General features: G+C 38.8%; 1 protein-coding gene across 1 annotated transcript in view; it reads right to left on the reverse strand.

The window, feature by feature from the left end:
- The window catches only part of LOC109701483 (uncharacterized), a 28,076-nt gene that overhangs the window by 5,564 nt on the left and 852 nt on the right, over positions 1-21,660 (reverse strand). Inside the window, exons 2-4 of the mRNA XM_020187031.2 lie at positions 7,035-7,205; positions 1,658-1,776; positions 453-583 (exon numbers count right to left, since the gene is read on the reverse strand). Coding sequence (XP_020042620.2) covers positions 453-583; positions 1,658-1,688 — 162 coding nt within the window. The 5' untranslated portion in view covers positions 1,689-1,776; positions 7,035-7,205. The remainder of the gene's footprint in view (positions 1-452; positions 584-1,657; positions 1,777-7,034; positions 7,206-21,660) is intronic.

Raw genomic sequence — 21,660 nt, forward strand, 5'->3', positions numbered from 1 at the left:
TTGACCTGAGAGCATTTAGCTCTTTTTTTTTCCATAAAATATTTTAATTTTAGGATTCATTAATAGTACAAGGGAATTTCATTATCAATATTTCATAGATGCATACAGTGTACTTAAATAAGTTCACCCGTCTCCATTATATTACCTTAGCACCCCTCCACATACACACTTTTCAAACAGTTTTTAGTAGGTTTCATTAGAGCATTTAGCTTTCTTTCCCTTCTGTCTCTTGGATTGAGCATGAGTAGGCCTCAAGCATGAGAGAAACACTTGCTATGTACATAAATCCCTTCCTCTAACTCCCTGACACCAGGACAGCCATCCAATCTTCCCTAGATTTCTCTTGGGCCCTGATCAGATTTGGATGAGGATCTGAAAGAAATCCAAAGCTTGATGGTAGGGGCATTCTAGGAAGTACACATCCTGTCCTGGAGCCCTAAGATCTTGGGTACCTGAGAAGGAACACTGGTTGGCTCCAAACTATGGCAAGCAAACAGTTCCAAATTCTGGGGACAGGAATGGTGTTTGGAAGGAAGAGGAAATTCTGACTCGTGGAGACAGGCAGGATCCTGAGTAGACAAAGCTAGAGAAGAAAATGAGATCCATGTCAATCAACTACCAGCCTGTAAGTATCCACATCCCCAAGTGCGCACACACACACATACACACTCACACACACATATGCACACTATGTTTATTAACAAATGAGAACAGCCCTGCTCCTTTCTCAAAGACAGAAAAGAAGATGCTAGGCCCACAAACCTATGAGAAGCAATACACAGGTTAAAAATCCTGCACTCGAAATATATGGAACTAGAAGTGTTTCATATGTCACATTTCTTGTGTTTTGGAATATTTTTACATAAAATGAGGTACCTTGGGGATGAGATCCAAATCTAAACACAAATTACATTTTTGCCTCACAGAAAGATTACAGAAAACAATCTTATATAGTATTTTACGTCACCTGAGTTTTGACTGCAACACATTGCAAGAGATCAGGTATGGAATTTCCCACTTGTGGCATCATGTCCATACTGCAAAAATTTCACATTTTGTATTTTTTGATTACAGATTCTCAACTGGTATATCTCCAATTTATGAGTTAAAAAACTGAAGTTCTGAGAGGTGAAATTATTGCCTTGCTCAAATTCCATGAGACAATAAATATGTAATACAAGATCACTTACCATGAGACAATAAATATGTAATACAAGATCACTTATCATTTGCACCTTCTTCAAATATCAGCTACACACATGCTCTTACTTGTTCCAGGACCACAAATACCCTGCCGCCACCACTTTTTAGCTCAACTGCCATCCCTTGCAGCCCTTGCTCTGTCTACACATTCCATTTAACTTATTCAAGTGGCAGGGCCCATATAAGCTCAATTTCTAAAGGCAAGAACCCAAGAACTAGTGGGACACCAGTGGCCCACACCTAAAATCCTAGCTAAGGGGGAAGCAGAAATCAGGAGAATCATGGATGAAGGCCAACCCAGGCAAATAGTTCATGAGACCCTACCTTGAAAATACCCAACATAAAAAGGGCTGGCAGAATGACTCAAGTGGTACAGCACCTGCCTAACAAGCATGAGGCTGAGTTCAAACTTTAGTGCTGCAAAAAACAGCAACAAAAAACCCCTATAACTTACCAAATGTGGAAGTCAGACCAAGGGCTGCCATCTTGACAGTCAATTTGCCTTAACAGCAAAGCACTGGGAGAACTAGGAAGCTACTCTCTTATTCTCATGGGACACTCCAAGCAGGGCATCTGTGGTAAATGAAAGGACAGAGGGGAAGTTAAAAGCTGTCTGTCATCTTTCCTGCTCACTGAGGCAATTGTCTGAGTTTTGTTTCTTGGCATTTCTTCTTTTGAGCAACAGGTTTTCTGCTCCTAGGCCTTTATCTCACTTAGGTGAAACCTCCAAGCAATGTGGTAAGTCCCTGATCTTCCTCATGTATGATCCAAATTCACTCTACTTAAGTGATGTCACCACGCACAACTCTGTTCAACTCTCTCACTTATCAAATACTCTTGACACCAGACTTGTGTTCTTCCTTTCATGTTTAAGGCACCTACCATCATTGAGGATGGCTCTTATCCATGAGGACATCCATCTTGGACAAGTCCTAATCTCCCATACGTTTTATGTCCACACTCCACATCACCACACACACCCTTAGGCCAGTGCCTAAACCCTATTAACACTGGAATCAGCCTCCCCTCCCAATGATCCTGAAATCTGTTCTCTTGAGTTGGTGGTGTAGCTCAGTTGTAGATCATTTGCCTAGCACAAACCAGGCTCTGGGTTCAATCCCTAGTTCTCTAGAAAGGAAGAAGGGAGGAAGGAAGGGAGGAAGAAAGGGAGGGAAAAGGAGACGGAAGGAAGGAAACTACTCTACGAACAAAACTTCCCACATAACTTTCTTATCTCACTATCTCTCCCAATTAGGAGAGGACTCTAGGCCACCTCTGCTCTGCCATCATGTTGCCTAAAAGCTACCTCCTCTTCCCATTGTGCCATCTATCAAGCTGAGATTTGTCATAATCCACCACTTCAACAGTTTACCTATCCAAATTCCTTTATCTTCATGCTTAATAGAACTCCTATGTAGCAACAGACCAGCCCTGCTTGATTCCAACCATCTGCCTTTTCCCTGAAGGCAACTGGAAAGACTAGTCTGCACAGAACCAATTAAGTCACACAAGTGGTACAGAAACTAACCCCAAATGGGCATCTGCACTGAAGAAAAGTTGACTAGGTAATCCCAGCTAACAGTCTCCCAAGGAGATCAAGTAAAATCTCACCAGCTTTTCTCTGAATTAAAACCTTTTCTTGGGGCTGCATGTGTGAACCAGTGATAGAGCACCTGCCTAGCATGCACAAAACCCTAGGTTCCATCTCTGGCATCCCTTCCTACCTCCCGCACATCTGAATGAATGCATGAATCAATGCGAAAGCTGGGCATGGTGGCAACTGCCTGTACTCCTAGCACTTGGGAGGCCAAGGCAGGAAGACTGCAAGTCTGAATGCCAATATGAGCTACACAGCAAGACTCTGTCTCCAAAAAAATATACACATACAAATCTAGAAGAATTAGAACAAAGCAAACTTGGAAACTTCGTATTATGAATTAGAAAAGCTACTGGAGTTAAATATAACCAAACAGATCAATGAACAGAGTAGGGCTAGAAAGAGACCTCCATGTGCAGACAAATGATTTTTAATAAGGGTATAAAAGAATTCAGCAGGGAAAAGCATTTTTCTAACAAAAGGTGCTGAAACACTGCAATAAAAAGGAACTCTGACCTCTACTCAATTTGAGTTTAAAAACCTTTTTAAGATGAATCAGACACCAAAATCTTCAACAACCTTGACTTATATGAAAAGACAACACACCAAAAAAAAAAAAAAAATCACAGGTGGTTGCAGTGGTGTGTGCCTCTAGCCTGGAGGATGAGGCAGAAAAGGAGAGGAGGAGAGATAAGGGGAAAGAGAAAGGGAGCGCAACAGATGGATAAAATGTGATGTGTGTACGTAACTAATGGGACTATTAATCAGTGCTAAAAGGAATGAAATTCAGATACATGCTACAACACAGATGAACTCTGAACACATTAAGACATTATGCTAAGTAAAGAAACAAGACACACAGAGCAGATGTTTTATGTCTTCACTCACATGAGTCCTAGAGTAGTCGAATTCATAAAGACAGAAAGTATAATGGTCTTTACCAGGGGCTGTGGAAAGAAGAAATAGGAAACTAATTCTTTAACGGGTTCCTGTTCCAGTTTATAATTACATGAAAGTTCAGGAGCTATACAGTAATGGCCAAAGCACAATGTGTGACTTAGGTGATTATCACTACACATGGAAACAGGTGTGGTAACACAATGTGAATGAACAAAATTCCAATGAGCTCTACACTTAATGGTAAATTTTTTATTTTGTCACAATTTTTATAAAAGTGCCAAAAAAAAATATTGCACGGAAAGTACCTACAGATAACTGTTCATAACAACAATGCACAGTACATTTCAAAAGGCTGAAAAGGAAGCAAGTGTGGTGGAAACTTTCACCGTAAGAAATTATACATGTTTGCATAAGTACACATTTAATCTGATGTAAGCACTGAACAATGTATACATGTATCAGACATTACCCCACTGACATACAATTTTATGTTTTCATCTATCAATTAAAAAATAAAATTTAAATTAAAATTTAAAAAAATTAGTCTTGAGTTTATTCTTTGGAAGTTTTTTTTTTATTATTTCAACTGTTTTTCCTTTTGTTGTAATTTTTTTTCTTAATTTCAGGCTTCCATTTTATTAATTCTCTCCTAACTTATTTGATACCACAGAGGCACAAAATTGATCTTTTTTTTTAATGAGACAGTATCATCACTGATCTGTAAGGACACCCTTTATACTAATTTTATATGTATTTATGAAAACTGAATACACAGCAACCTCCCAAACCTTGAGCATTTCTAGTAACTTCATCTATTTCTGCACCTTTACAGCAACATGGACTGGGGATCGAGCCAAATGGTCTAGCATTTGTCTAATATGAAGTTCAATCCCCAGCACCACAAAAGAAAAAAAAAAAAGTATATATATATATATATATATATATATATATATATATATATATATACACACACACACACACACACACACACACACACATATATATGAAAGGCTTACAATATGAAAATAGCTTACTGAATGCCAAATAGAAAAATACTTCACGTTCTTAGGAAAAGAAAACAATACTAAAAGTGAATTCTAAGATAACAAATATATAGGATGTATACCTCTCTGATTTTCAAATTGCTGTTCAATTGTGCATCTACCCTAGTTCATGCCATGTTTAATAATCCCAAACATAATGATGGTTTAAACTTTCAATTTCCTTGCTTTTTAAAACTTTCTCATTTGTGACTTAAAAATCTAATATTTGTTTTGAGTTTATAAAATATTAGGTAAAATTCACATCTACTATCAGAGTTTTAAAAAACTCAATATGCATATATATAAACATAATATATAAAACTAAAGCCACTGAGGTTAAGCACTTTGGTTCCCTCACCCCCACCCCAGTATTACTGGAGTTTGAACTCAGGGCCTCTTGATTGCTAGGCAGGTAGGTGTTCTACCACTTGAGCCATGTACCCAGATTTTATTTTGTTTATTAATTGGCATTTTGACTCTACTTATCTGGGAAATGCTGGTTCCTCCTAATCAATTTACTGAGTTACTTACCATTTTTCTTACTGAAATTTCGTTTTCTATAGTAAGGATACATTCCTATGTCTCTACAGAATTTTCTCAAAGCTGTTCATTTACAGTACAAAAAAATTATTTTTGGTGTAGACAAATACTTCAACACTTTTACTATTTTCTACTTTTATTTTTTTTTTTTTGTGGGGTCCTGTGTTGGAATTGAACCCAGGGCCTAGTGTATGGTAGGCAAGTGCTTTAACACTGACCACTGAACTGTATTCCCACCTCAACTGTATTTTAAATTTCATTTATAGACTTCTTTAAATGTCTCTCAAAAAAGAGGCTTTTCTTTACTTGAGGCATTCCCCACCTCACCCCCCAGTATTTTACCATCTTACATTTAGCTTTTTATCCATTTGGATAATTATACCCAAAAAGCACACAATTCTCTCAAGATCTTTTATTGAAGAGCCCATATTTTCCCCAATTTGAAATGATCCCTCCATATCAGATTGTTTAAACATGAGCTAAAGGACACCCTGCGTATACATGGCCCTGGGCCACTTACATCTTCAGTGTAGGCAGTCCCTTAGCTCAAAAGCCCACTGATGGTAAACTCAAAAGTTTACACATTGAATTATTTTAAAAAGTAGCCCAGACAAGCAAATTTTAGTCACTTAGAGCTCACCTGCTTTGCATAACCCATGAGACCTCACTGGACAGTTGTTACCTACCAATAAAGAACTCACTTCTGCCCCTTGGAGGTCTTGCCATGCTGCAAAGTGACATTACCTAAACACCTAAGTCCTCCTCTGATCTCCCAGAAGTATCACTCCTCCCTTCCCTGCTAAGCAAGAGAAGCACTCTCTGGCTATGTACTAGCCACAAGCAGAATCCTCTTGAGATGGACATTCCACATATACAACCTATCACACTGTGACCCAATCAAACCTACCTGTGCTACTGACACCCATGGCAATCATTTTCCTAGGCCAGTTCCACATTCCCTCAAACCCCTACCCATACCATACTATTCATATACATGAGATAAAATGGTGTCTGGCCCGGAGTCCACACCACATTGCTTTCATTTCTTCTATCAAGCACCTGCCATCTCAACATCACTTTTCTTCATCAAAAATGTTTGATATTAAGAAACTGTTAGATGCAGGCACCCCGACTTTCCTGGAAACTTGGAATAGACCCTTTGGCTGCAGTGAGAAGAATCCCAGGAGGCAACTCAGGAATAAAAACACAGGAAATGGCACTTCAGAATGAAAATTCCAGAAACACCCAGAAAACCAAGAACCAGGAAAGTCTTCAGGCCAGTTAAACCATGGAATGACCATGAAATCTGAAGTTTTCTGCAAGAATGGGAATTTCTTGAATTTGCAGTGCAAGGCAGAGAGAAAAATCGCATAGTATCAAAAGCAGTTTCCCTATGTCTCAATTTGACTGGCATATAAAGGAAAGTTGGAAAAAATGTTTCCACATGCTAGTAAGTTTGCAGGATGTGTATTGTACTACTCCTGAGGCCAACCAGGGGCCAAGTGTTACAAAACTTTGCCTTGTCCTTATGGAGAGGCAATATTCTGAGGACAGGATCCTGAGATACAGATGAGAGGACAATAACTTCTCAGCTCCTCTCTGTGAAGATGCTCTGAACTCTCATATTCTACATACCAGGACCGTGGCACTCCTGCTTACTTTGAGGAGCTACTGTGGGCCCCTCCACCTGTGATCTCTGTGAAGGATCCTCAGGTACCTGGAACATGAACCCCTCACAGGCAATTCCATACCTGTTCCTTGCCATTCTCCCAGGAATCGCCAGCCTCCAGCAGCAGTGTTCAACCTCTTAGGACTCTTGACTCAAATCCTCAATAAAGACAACGAGAAACTGGATCCCAATTCTGTCTGAATGACAACAGAACAGTGCAGTTCTCTAACTGGTGACGCCTTCCTTTCTCCATCTAATACAATGAGAACAAAATGTGAAATTAGCTGAGCCAAAGGCTCATGCCTATAATCCTAGCTACTCAGGAGACAGAGATCAGCAGGATTGCAATTCAAAGATGGCCCTGGGCGAATAGTTCATGAGACCCTATCTAAAAAATACCCAGTACAAAACAGGACTGGTCAAGTGTGAAATGGCTAAGGTGGTAGGAAGCCTGCCTCACAAGTGAAAGACTGAGTTCACAGTTATTGCTCTCCCACCCAAAAAAGGAATGAAAAAAATGTTCAATATTCTTAGATATTTTACTATAGGTAGAACTTAGAATCAGCTATAGTATTTGTAAAATAATACACTACTAATGTTTCATTTTTGTCTACATGCTATTTCACTAAATAAGCAGATTTACTGAGCTACCCTATGTTAAAAATATTTAGTATTTATCTGTCCTAACAAGAAAAACTATACCACTTGCAAAAAATATTTTCACCTACATTTTTGTAGCCCACCCCACACACACTGTAGACTTTGTTTCTAGATATTGTATGTGTTTCTAGATAGTGAAATGCTTGGTCAATATTTATGAATATGTTTAAGCCTTTTATTAGTGCTGCAAGATTATCCCCCAAACTGCTTTATTTACAGTTCCTTTAGCTATGTATATAATTCCATGCATGGGGGGTGGGGGAGAAGGCTTGCTTGTTTGCCAAGATGAATTTTTTAAAAAACAAACTAAAAACTAGATGAAGGATACAAAATACATGTTTAGAGACAGAATTCAATTTTATACTTTGTTAATTTGAAAATAAGGGGGACAAGCTGATGATGTAGCTCAGTGACAAAGTGTTTGCCTAGCACAAGTGAAGTTCTGGTTTTGCTCCTCAACACAGAAGGGAGAGGAAAAAAGGACAGGCAAGTTGCTCAAATTTCATGGACTTAAGTTAACTGTTAGTTACCAAACAGTAGCCCTACCTATTTCCTAGAAATAGGAAAATAACAACATAACTTTAAAAACACAAAACAAACCTGCAAGTAAATTAGAAAACTTAAAATCTCTCTGGAAGACAATTAATGAAACTCTGGGTGAGGTAATGGTGACAGTGGCCAGTGAATACCTCTGGGTCAGTTGTACAGGGTAGAAACAGCACTGCCTCTGGGTGGAAACCAGATCCCAGGCTATGTGTGACATGTTGTCTGCTGTTGGGGTTCTGTGAATTCCACAGCAAGCCAATCAAATTGGCATTATTAGCACCATCAGAGACGTGGAAACAGGCCCCATGTTAAGTGCTTGCTAGAAAGCAACACAGAAAAATGACAGCAAAGGAAATGGTTTCCAACTTCCTTAACTACAAAAACTGAGTTCATTCTTCCACTGAGGTGGTAGGAGTCGGGGATTATTTTTTCCATTATTGCCTGACACAGTGAAGCTGAAATAGAATTAGATCACAATATTGTCACCATCCAGCTGTTGACACCTATTTCCAACAAATATGAGCCCTGTTTTCCCTTACGCAGTATGAGATAATTTACAAATGTTAACTACCACTCACTGACTTCTGGACACCATGAATACCAATGCCTCCAACTGAGATCCCATGCTGCTACCTTTTGTATGTAAGTGGTACTGCAGGCCATCTCAGGTTAACCTTTGCAAGTAGAAGAGATTCTTTTCCCTAATGCCCTTTCTTACACTGCCTTTGGGGCTCTCATATCATATCACTATGAAGTGGTTGAGAGAGGCTCAGTGACCAAGGAACAAAATCTATACCATGAGCTTCTACTCACTCATCAATGTGGAATTAACTTTCTGAAGGTCACACCCTCCCATCTTTTCTTAGCAACATCAATTCCAATGATACAAATAATAGCATAAGCAGTGCTTACTGTGTAGGCTTTCTCCTGAGTTCTCAAGCACATCCATCTAATCCTCACAATCTGCTAAGATTAACTATCCTAGAGAAATTAAGTCAGAGGGGAAGGAAGAGGGTAAAGGTCACAGAGGAGGGCTGGAGGCTGTCCAGATCCACATGGGTCACCTTTCCATGTGTCCTATGTCACCACTTTTAGTCCTCTATGAGTAAACTCCCTGAACCCAAATTTTGAGTCTTTTATTGCCTGACCCAACAAACTGGACCCTGCTCACTATTAAAACCTCCCTCCTTCTTCAAAACACCTCTGCTCTGGGCTGCTTGTGGGCCCCATCCCAGGTTGTCATACCTCATCTATGGATTTTCTTTTTAAAAGACTCCTGGGCTATGCTGTGGATAAAGAGTACATGCCTAACGTGCGGGGGACTTGAGTGCCCCACAACCCCCACCAAAGAAAACCCCCAAAGTTCTTTTGACTTTTCCCTTAAGGGTCAGGGTTCTCCTGAAACTTTCTCCCTCATCCCACACATGTCCACATCCTGAAGACTGACATCCAGTTCTGATTATTTCCATGAAGACTGCTACCTACCTATCCCTGAGACCCAAGTGACCTCACTTTGCTACAAGCCCAGAGTTCTGCTCTCTAGGGACCCTTGAGGGAGTGAGTCCACTTAAACTCGGATTTCTCATCTGAAAGGACTCTACATGCTTGCTAAGCATTCAAGCTAAAATTCATTAAAATAAATCACTACTAGTTGGGTGAAGTGGGACAACCTAATTCCAGCACTCCAGAGGATCTTAAGTTCCAGGGCAGCCTGGGCTACATAGTGAAACCATCTCAGAAATACATACATATATCCAAGACTACTGATGATATCACAAATTACTTAACAGAGCTAAGAATACATGTGGTTAGTGCAGTCCTCCAGTCTTTGGCACCTGCCCCACCCCAGCACAATCCAGAGAATGAAAACAGCCAAGGGCCTGCTTAGGATCTCCACTGCAATGTCCACTAAGATCTCCCACTCAATGCTTCAAACTGGCTACTGCCAGGCTCCCATCCTCAAGGGGAATTCCACCTTCCAGGGTCCAACTCAAAAGTCTTGTAGCTATCCTTAACACTCTTCTTTCTTCCCTACTCTCTCCATCTGAATCATCAGCAAATACTGGCAGTTTTATATTCAAAACTTAGCCAAAAATATGACTATTCTCCACCACCTGCCTTGCCCTAGGACATCACCTGTCTTTTAATTGCACCCAACAGCTTCTTAACTGATCTCCCAGCTTCTATGCTTGTTTCTCTTTAGTTTCACAGTAGCCATAACTTTGTCTCTAAAATGTAGGTTATATAACTTCTTTGCTCAAAATCTTATTTTGGTGCCCTGGCTTCCTCAGGTAAAGAGCCCATGTCCCTGTCACCTCACCAATTACTTCCTCTCCCTGTTGCTTATTCACTCAGGTCACATTGGCCTCCCTGCTGGGCCTCACATCTATGCCACACAAGCTCCTACTTCAGGGCCTTTGTACCTGATGTTTTAGCTACTTCCCATGTTCTTCTCCACATTCTCAGTGTGCCTGCTTTCCTCTCCTCCTTCAGATCTTCATTGACTCTCAGTCTTTCTTTCTTTCTCTCTTTCTTGTTGGGACAGTAGTTTGAACTCAGGACTTTGTGCTTGGAAAAGCAAAAGCTCCTTGGCTTCATTCCTCCAGTCCATTTTGCTCTGGTTATTTTGGAGACAGAGTCTAAAAGACTATTTGCCTGGGCTGACCCTGAACCTCAATCCTCCTGATCTTAGCCTCCCAAATAGCTAGAATTACAGGCATGAGCCACTGGTACCAACCTACTTTAAAGTTTTTCAATATGGAATTTATCAGTCACTCAATTTTAAAATATAAAGCCTTGCCTTTTATTTTTTTCCAAAGCACAAAGATCATTAAACATACTACTTAAGACCAGACAGGTTATATTTTAACACAAACAGACAACCCCAAATCTGATTCAATACATTATAAAGTGGAGCTCTGAATACTCTTGGCAGAACACTCTCCTAGCAGACATGAGGGCCTCAGTTCAATCTCCAACACCAGAAAAAAGCAAAACTAAAGTAAAAGTTTGTGTCTTGCTCATGTCAATAGCTCAAGCTGAGATGGTGGTGAGCATTTCCAGATGCTCAAAGTATCTTCCTATACCTGAACCAACTGAAACGCTGGGTCCTTTCATCTCACAGAAAAACAGGAAAGGAATCTTTCTATGCTTTCGCCCAGAAGTGCTCACAGCTCATTGGTTAACACTAGTCTTATCTCCCTGCTAGCTACAAGGATCATAGGGAATGTGGACAAAACAGAGAAGGGCCAGTAAGTATTACCACCTCTCCCACATATTACATACTTCACTTGTTTAGTTTTCTTCATGTATGCCCAACTTGACAATAAGCTCCAGGGCAGAAATTTTGACTTCTCTCAAGTTTTGTTCACTGTTCCCCCTGTGCCTCATATAATAAAAAAAATAAACAATGAATCAAAACTGATCCACATTTGCCTTCATTGTAAAGACAGCTTCCAAGGTACTGGCATCTTGGCTGGATCATAGTGGCCTATGGAATTTAAAGGTACCTTCTCAGAAGGTACTGTAATTTAAAATTAAGAGTAACCCAGGTGCTAAGACACAGACATATGATCTAGCCCACGACACTGAGCCCTATCAGCTACCATCACTCCCCACATGGGACTAAGGGCCTATGTGATTAAAGCTTAGAGAATGCACCCACATCAAATTCAGGCCTGTAGAACCTTTTCATCACTCTGTAGTGATGTAAACTAGAGGCCAGAGAAGAGTTTCTAAGAAATTTCTCACCTGAGTGACTGGACTACATTCAAGGTTTGTCAGTGCTACACGAGGGTGACAAAGAATTGGTGGCCCTAAATACAGATGCAGAATGTGGAACATAGCTGTAGTAATAGCTGTAGGATCTATCAACTCAGAAAAAGTTTCTGCAAGATACACAGAAACAAAACAATGATCACCAGACAAACACCACGGACAACAACAGAGTTAACTTGTCAGACTTACTGAAGCGTTTAATTTCTCTTTTCATTTCTTTCCAACATAGTGGTATCTGTTGTAGCACTGCCTTACTTCCACAAATCTTACTCTATTCTTACTAGAATCCATTTTACTCTTCAGCAGGACCAGAACTAGGGTGTGGAAAGTAAGACTGCTACAGTATAAAATTCAAGACAGCATTTTCAGAGGCATCATGCAAATAAACTGTCATGAAAGTCAGTGTCTCCTTGAATTTGCTGCACCTGGAAACCTCATATACATCATCCTAGCCCCAGCCCTGATCCTCACCAAAGCACAACATCTGCACCTTCCATCAAGTCTGTGGTCCAAAACTAATTCTGACCTTTCAGGTTGTTTCACTGTGAGTTCTTTTGTGCAGAAAATTCTTCCAATATGTAATTTTATTTCCATATTCAACTTCACATTATGGCAGGCCATTCACAATGTAGATGCATATAATACAGATAGAATACTTCTTTTCTTTCACTGACAAAACTATTTTTACCAGTGTTACTACCCATGCAAATTTACACAAAGCATGAGAATATTATAGATCATTTCCTCGGTCCAAAAATAAGTGGCATTAGTAAATTGATATAATTATATGCCCTCCATGATCTGAAGATTTCAATCAAATAGATGAAATGCCCCGGGGGCTAGAAGGGCATGGTAAGATATCTGTTTCCAACAAAAAAACCTTGGTACCCTGCCTATGTCATTCCATAAAAACTATTTTCAGTACAACATGAAACACAGATACTTAATACCTTTTAAGTTGTTTATGTGCTGACACAAGTTAATGTTCAGAAATTAAAAATCTGTGATATCAAGTTTTGTTTCACTTTTGAGGCAGGGTCTCACCACGTAGTCTAAGTGAGGCTCAACCTACCTAAGCCTTCCAAATGCCAGGATTACAAGCATGTACCACTCTCCTGGTTAGAAGTTGTGATTTTTTTTTTAAAGGACAAATACAATTGCTGAAATAAATGCAGGAAGGAAAACAAGAAACATGAGAGAATAACTGTAGATTATATAAAGAAAAAAAAATTATTTCCTGGGTATAACCCAAAATATGGTCTTCAGGCTAGCTTCATAAGCATCATTCCTTTGGAATACTTTTAATCATTTCAATATCTGTATCACATTGCAGTCCAATTAAATGAGACTTTGTGAAGTGGGCTGAAAAACTGAGTTTTAACAATCACTAATAGTGGTGGCTTTTATACAAATGGAAGTTTAAAAACTAGCTCTAGAAATAAACCTGAGGGCAGCACATAAAAAAAGATGCAGAGTTGAAGATGGATAATAGCCAAGGGGCACGTAGGGAAAAGAACTGAGCTATTGCTAATTAGACTTCCTGCTAAATACTGCAGCTGTGGGTTTTTCATATCAGATGAAAGGTATAAACATATTGAGGAGCAATAAAAAGAAATCACAGCTGGACAAGCAAGTGCATACTGTAATCTAAGCACCTGAAAGGCTGAGGCAAGAGGAATGTAAATTGAAGCTTTGAAGCCACGTAGGTTATACATAAAAAGACAGTGGTCTTTCACCCTGTATTGATATCAATTCAAAATGGATGAAAGATCTTATTGTAAGGCCTGAAACTTTGAAACTACAGAAAAGAATAGAGAAAACACTGGAACACAGATAGGCACAAACAATAACTTCCTAAACAGAATTCCAACAGTTTAGCAACTAAGAGAAAGGACTGACAAATGGGACTACATGAAACTAAAAAGCTTCTGCTCTGTAAAGGTATCCACAGAATGAGAGAAAATCTCTGCCAGCTATACATCTGACAAGGTATTAATAATCAGGATTTACAAAAGTGCAAAAACCTAATAGCTACAGCAAGGTAGCAGGATATAAAATCAACATAGAAAAATCATTAGCATTTCTATACACTAACAATGAGCAAACTGAAAAAGAATGTATGAAAACAACTGCATTTACAATAGCCTCAAAAAAAATCAAATACCTAGGTGTAAACCTAACAAAAGATGTGAATGACCCCTACAAGGAAAACTATACACTTCTGAAGAAAGAGATTGAGGAAGACTATAGAAAGTGGAGAGATCTCCCATGTTCATGGATTGGTAGAATCAACATAGTAAAAATGTCTATACTCCCAACAGTAATCTACATGTTTAATGCAATTCCCATCAAAATTCCAGTAACATTCATTAAAGAGATTGAAAAATCTACCATGAAATTTATATGGAAACAAAAGAGGCCACGAATAGCCAGGGCAATACTCAGTCAAAAGAAAACTGCTGGAGGTATCAAGATACCTGACTTCAAACTATATTACAAAGCAGTAACGATAAAAACAGCATGGTACTGGCACAAAAACAGACATGAAGACCAGTGGAACAGAATAGAGGACCCAGATATGAAGCCACACAACTATAAACAACTTGTCTTTGAAAAAGGAGCAAAAAATATACAATGGAGAAACAGCAGCCTCTTCAACAAAAACTGCTGGGAAAACTGTTTAGCAACCTGCAAAAAACTGAAACTAGATCCATGTATATCACCCAATACCAATATTAACTCAAAATGGATCAAGGATCTTAATATCAGACCACAAACTCTAAAGCTGATACAGGAAAGAGTAGGAAATACTCTGGAGTTAGTATGTATAGGTACGAACTTTCTCAACGAAACCCCAGCAGCACAGCAACTAAGAGATAGCATAGATAAATGGGACCTCATAAAGCTAAAAAGCTTCTGTTCATCAAAAGAAATGGTCTCTCAACCGAAGAGAACACCCACAGAGTGGGAGACAATATTTGCCAGCTACACATCAGACAAAGGACTGATAACCAAAATATATAGGGAACTTAAAAAACTAAATTCTCCTAAAACTAATGAACCAATAAAGAAATGGGCAAGTGAACTAAACAGAACTTTCTCAAAAGAAGAAATTCAAATGGCCAAAAAACATGAAAAAATGCTCACCATCTCTAGCAATAAAGGAAATGCAAATTAAAACCACACTAAGATTCCACCTCACCCCTGTTAGAATGGCCATCATCAGCAACACCACCAACAAGTGTTGGCAAGGATTCGGGGAAAAAGGAACCCTCTTACACTGTTGGTGGGAATTAAACTAGTACAACCACTCTGGAAAAAAATCTGGAGGCTACTTAAAAAGCTAAACATTGATCTACCATTTGATCCAGCAATACCACTCTTGGGGATATACCCAAAAGGCTGTGACACAGGTTACTCCAGAGGCACCTGCACACCCATGTTTATTGCGGCACTATTCACAATAGCCAAGTGATGGAAACAGCCAAGATGCCCCACCACTAACGAATGGATTAAGAAAATGTGGTATCTATACACAATGGAATTTTATGCAGCCATGAAGAAGAATGAAATGTTATCATTCGCTGGTAAATGGATAGAATTGGAGAACATCATTCTGAGTGAGGTTAACCTGGCCCAAAAGACCAAAAATCATATGTTCTCCCTCATATGTGGACATTAGATCAAGGGCAAACACAGCAAGGGGATTAGACTTTGAGCACAAGATAAAAGCGAGAGCACACAAGGGCAGGGTGAAGATAGGTAAGACACCTAAAAAATTAGATAGCATTTGTTGCCCTTAATGCAGAGAAACTAAAGCAGATACCTTAAAAGCAATTGAGGCCAATAGGAAAAGGGGACCAGGAACTAGAGAAAAGGTGAGATCAAAAAGAATTAACTTAGAAGGTAACACACACACACAGGAAATTAATGTGAGTCAAATCCCTGTACAGCTGTCCTTATCTCAACCAGCAAAAACACTTGTTCCGTCCTATTATTGCTTATACTCTCTCTTCAACAAAATTAGAGATAAGGGGAAAATAGTTTCTGCTGGGTATTGAGGGGGTGGGGGGGAGAGGGAGGGGGCGGAGTGGGTGGTAAGGGAGGGGGTGGGGGCAGGGGGGAGAAATGACCCAAGCCTTGTATGCACATATGAGTAATAAAAAAAAAAAAGTAATTACATAGATCAAGTATGGCCAGGGTACAGTAAAATGCATAATCATGTTATACAACTACTATTAGAACCACAAATTGGTATACATGAAAGAAATTTTATAGTATGTATGTATAGATCCAGTGCTCTAAATGTATTCACACTAGGCTGGGCTACAGCTCAGCAACAAAGCATGGCCCTAGATTCAATCCCCAGCACTGCAAAAAATAATAAATAAAAAATAAAAATAAAAAAAAAAAAGTCAAAAACCTAAACTTCCAAAGATTCAATGACCCAATGAAGAAGTGGGCAAATGAACTAAACAGAAATTTTCAAAGGAGTAAGTACAAGCAGCCAATAGATACATGAAATGCTCAACATCCCTGACCATAAAGGAAATGTGAAACAAAACCACATTTAGATTTCACCTCACTCCAGTTGGAACTGCTATTATTCATAACACAAAAACAAATGTGGGTGGGGGAGGCATTATACATTTAGGTGGAAATGCACAATCACTATGGAAAGCAGTATGGAGGTTCCTCAGAAAACCAGAAACAGAACTATAGTCTGATCCAGTGATACTACTTATGGGCATATATCAGAAGAAATACAAGTCAGGATACAATAAATAAAAACATTTGCATACCCATGTTCATCTCAGCAGGATTCACAATAGCCAAGCTACTAAAACAGCCCACATGTCCTACAACTGACAAATGAAGAAAATGTGGTAATGCATACAATGGAATATTATTCAGCCATAAAGAAGAATGAAATTATGTATTTTGCAGGTAAATAGATAGAACTCATGTTAAGTGAAGTAAGCCAGTTTCAGAAAGACCAAAGTCACACTTTTTTCTCATATGTGAATGATCCAAATATAAACATATACATAAATACAAGCAAGATCATATGTATGTATATGCATATATATAACATATTTGCAATAGTGGGACTGTTTGAGGAAACTAGCAGGAGGGAAAGAAAAACAGAATGATAAGGTAAACAGTATGGAAATATATCACATTGCTGTAGGAATAAAGCATAAGGAACTGCACTGAAAGTTGTTGTGGGTGAGAAGGAAGTGTAACAGAGGGAGTTAGAATGATTAAAGTACAATATATTCAAAGGTGAAACACCTTGGCAAAACCCCTCTAAACAATGAACATATTTTGTGGTGTGGGAGAACAGGACTGGAGCTTGAACTCAGGGCTCTGTGCTTGAAAAGCAGGTGGTCAATCACTATAGCCACACTTCCAGTCCATTTTACTCTGGTTATTTAGGAGATGGGATCTCCACAACCATTTGCCTGGGCTGGTCTTGAACCCTGAACCTCAATCCTCCTATATCGCAGCCTCCCAAGTAGCTAGGAACCAGGCATAAGCCACTGGCACTGACCAATGACCATATTCTTAAACAATGAAGGACAGGAATGTAAAACAGGTCCTATTAGGGGGAAGGTACTAGTGGGAGGAGGAGGGTGAATGAAGACAATGGATATGGTTGATGTATTTTATATACATGTATAAAGACATAACATTGAAATCTGCTGAAATTACTTTACGTAGGGAGGAAAGGGACGTGGGACAATGATGGTGGAGATGAACCTAACCAAGACACACTGTAAGGATTTATGGTATTGACACAATGAAACCCCCTGCACAGCTACTATATGTTAATAAAAAGGAATCTCTCTGTATAGCTGTCCTTATCTCAACTAGCAAAAATGCTATGTCTTTCTTATTATTGCTTTATTTCTACTCTTCAATGGAACTGGAGAAAAGCGCAGAACAGGTTCTGCCTGAAAGGGAGCAGAGAAGGGGGAAGAGGGTGGGGGCGGGGGCAGGAGAGAGAAATAACCCAAACAATGTATGCACATGTGAATAAACGAATAATAATAAAAAAAAAATACAAGCACAGGGGCCTGAGTTCAAACCAGGAATGACAATAATAATAATAACAATATAAAACAGAATGGATAAAGGCAAAAAAGGCTCACAGAGAAAAAGATATAATATAATGAAGGGTGATGACGCAAGAAAAGCTATATATGTATTTAACATAACCTCCAAAGTACAGAGGGATGGTGGGAAGGATGACGGAATTCTAATAAATGGTGAAGCCACCACCAGAAAATTTTTCAGACCCAAGGCCCAAACTCCAGGGATTCTACATACTAGGTCAGATCTTCCTGTATGCCAAACAAAGAGGCATGATGAAGGTAGAGAAAGGAGAAGTATTACATGGCTCAGGACATGCCGTGGAAAGAGGCAGAGTAAATACTCAGCTCACATTCAGGATACAGACATGAGCTTTAAATATAAGTAGACAAAAGAACTGGGAGCAGGGGACAAGTTAAGCATAAAAAGTCCCAGACACATATGTTTTCTGGTTGATCCTTATCTCAGTTCGAGGGTGCCTGGAGAAGGTATCACTGTAATCACTTGCAACCTCATCACTATAGGTAACTGTCCTCATTGTAGGGTAGTCTGTCATGCAAGGCTGTGCCGTTCCTTAAGGACAGTTTTAGTCCCTTGTCATAAAGACATTACCAATCATTCCTCTTCTACCTTCATTCCAATGCGGCTGCAGGAGAGAATGGATCAGAGCAAAGGACAGTAGGTACAAAATGGAAACAGAGATCCCAAGCTTTTCTCCTGTGTTTACCTAAACAAGGGCCCAAATAAGAAGTCAGTGCTTTTTAGTAAAAACAGCTTAAGCGTCTCTTACAAGAGCTCTCACTAATCCAGTTCAAGCAGTCAATTAAGCAACTATATGCAGATGGGACAAGATGAAAATACTATTTTCTAACTATAAAATCCAACCACACCATGATATGTGTCTCAGAAAACAACATCAATCTCCTGAGGACAGTGCAATGAAGTTAGCAAACAAAACAACCAGAAGGACTGAATGTTTATAGAGACCACACAAGGCTCAAGGTTCTACTCCCAGCACTGCAAGACTGAGGCAGGATATATAAGGAGACAGAGAAATTATATTATTGTAATAAATATTAAAAGGGAAAGACTCAGACATTGGGACAAGGAAGTAAAAACTGAAAAGTCAGAGCAGCTAGGTCCCTCTCCTCTCTTTAGATATTAAAGTAACAAGAACAGGAAGACATAAAGAGGCTCTATCCATCTGCCTTTTGCTTTGAGATGCTTTTCACATTTTGTGTATCTCAAGGACCTTTGATTTTGCATGGATACTGGGAAGCTGTGGGAATCCCCTCATCCCTGCTCTAATAACAAAACAAAAGAATATCCAGAAAAAATACCACAGAAAAACAATTCAAAGAAAAAAACTTACATGTCAAAGGAGCCCTGATGTGTTATAATATTTAGAACCTAAATAAAAAAAAAAAAAACTACACTACAATTCTTTGGTATGTGACAGACATCCAATCTAGTTAAGTGGAAAAGAAACATGTCACAAAAGTTAAATGAAGAAAATTAAAAAACAGAATGTTATAAAATAGAAAACATATCATAAAGTAGATCAATCAAGCCAACCAAAATTCTGACTAATTTTCTTAAAAAAAAAAAACAGTACCTAAGTATTGGAAGTGTAGCTCCAGTAATAATAAGCTTGCCTAGCAAACACAAGGCTGAGTTCAAACCCCACATAAAAAACAAAAACATTATCTAAGCCACTCATGGTGGCTTGTGCCTATAATCCTAACACTAGAAGGCTGAAGCAGGATTCCAAGTACAAGTCCACCCATGGCAGCGGGGAAAGGAATCATCCAAATATTAGGAATGGAAATGTTAGCGCTGGAACACATTAAAAATATGGGTAGATTATGAACAACTTTGATTATATAATTTAAACCTTGGATGGAATGGATAAATTCCTAAAGAACTTGTTTTCTTCTTGGTGGTACTGGGGTTCAAAGTCAGGGCCTAATGGTTGCTAGGCAGGGTCTCTTGAGCCACACCTATAGCCCACTAAAGAAATTTTACCTTAATAAAATACGTAAATGCCCTGGGGTCCTTATGGGAACACAAAAACTTTAAACTTTTCACAAAGAAAACTCCAAATTGGGCCAGTGGCTCACACCTGTAATCCTTGCTACTTGGGAGGCTAAGAATGAGAAGATCTGGTTCAAGCTCAGTCAGGGCAGAGTTCTGGAAACTCCATCTCCCAAATAATCAAAGAAAAGTGGACTGGAAGTGTGGCTCATGCAGTAGAGCAAAGCCCTGAGTTCAAAGCCCAGGCCCACGAAAAAAAAACAAAAGAAAACTCCAGATTCAAATGGATTTTTTAGATATTGCTCCCTATTTTGGAATTTAGAAAAAAAGAGTAAACATTCCCTAGCCTATTTTAGGAAACCGGCATAAACCTGAAATAAAAAAGGAAAACTTCACTGAAATACAGATCCAAAAACACCAAAAAAATATTAGCAAACTGATGGGAAGTATGACAGGAAATATGTCTTTCCAAAAAAGTTGTTTACCAATACAAATTTAATATAACCTTAGAAAATCAGCTCATTTAGTTCTACTATACTTGACTAAAAAGAGAAAATTATATTATTCACTCATTCATTTAATACACAGTAATTGCTCAATGCTTATGACAGGTTAGATTTTAAGGCAGTAAAATATATTAATTAAACATGAGAGTAGAATGAAAAAAAAATCACTTGATGAACTCCTACAGAAATTTACTAGACAATCTCTTAAACCCCGAAAAAGAGGGGACTTTCCTTGAACTAATAAACTACCTCAGGGCCTGGAGATGTGGCTCAAGTGGTACAGCACCTGCCCAGCAAGTGTGAAACTGTGAGTTCAAACCCAGTAATCACCCCCCCGCCCAAAAAAGAAAAGTAACTACTTTAGGAAGAAAAATCTCCAGCAAACAAAAAGATAATTAAGTTTAAAATCAGAAAGTAAACAGGACAGCCTAAGGTTTGCTAACCAAACTCCAGTCAATGATACTGTAAATCTCCAGCCAGTCCAGCAAAGGAAGAAAATAGAAAATGTGTATGAGTCAAAGGAAAATATACTTATTTTATAAAGATGATAAAACTGTATATGAAGAACATCCAAAAACTACATAAAACTTAGGACAATTATGCAATATTATCCAGATGTGATGGCATACGTTTGTTATCCCAGCACTAAGGAGGCTGAAGCAGGAAAACAGCAATTTCGAGGCCAGCCTGAGCTACAGAGCAAGACCCCGTCAAAACACAATAAATAAATAAACAAAAAAAAAAGCAAAAGCTAATATTCTGAAAATTCATAAACAGATTCAACACAATTTAAAAACAAAAGCCCACTAACTTGGTAAACTGATTTTCTCATGACATTCCTGAGAAAGGCAAGGTGTTAAAACACTTTTTCATCGACATGATATTCAGAAATCTCTAAGTGATACACGTAATTTGCAATTCTTTTCCATCACTTTGGGAAAAAAGGATGTCTGTGAAATACTTAAGCAAGTGAGTCCATTCACAAATAACTAGCAAAATTTCTAAATGTTTTGGGGAACACACATGTAAACAGCAAAATACATAAAGAAAATCACAGGGGATAGGAGAGGCAGCATACAAAGAGAACAC

Source organism: Castor canadensis, chromosome 14, assembly GCF_047511655.1.
Source record: "Castor canadensis chromosome 14, mCasCan1.hap1v2, whole genome shotgun sequence".
In the NCBI taxonomy this organism is placed as follows: Eukaryota; Metazoa; Chordata; class Mammalia; order Rodentia; family Castoridae; genus Castor; species Castor canadensis.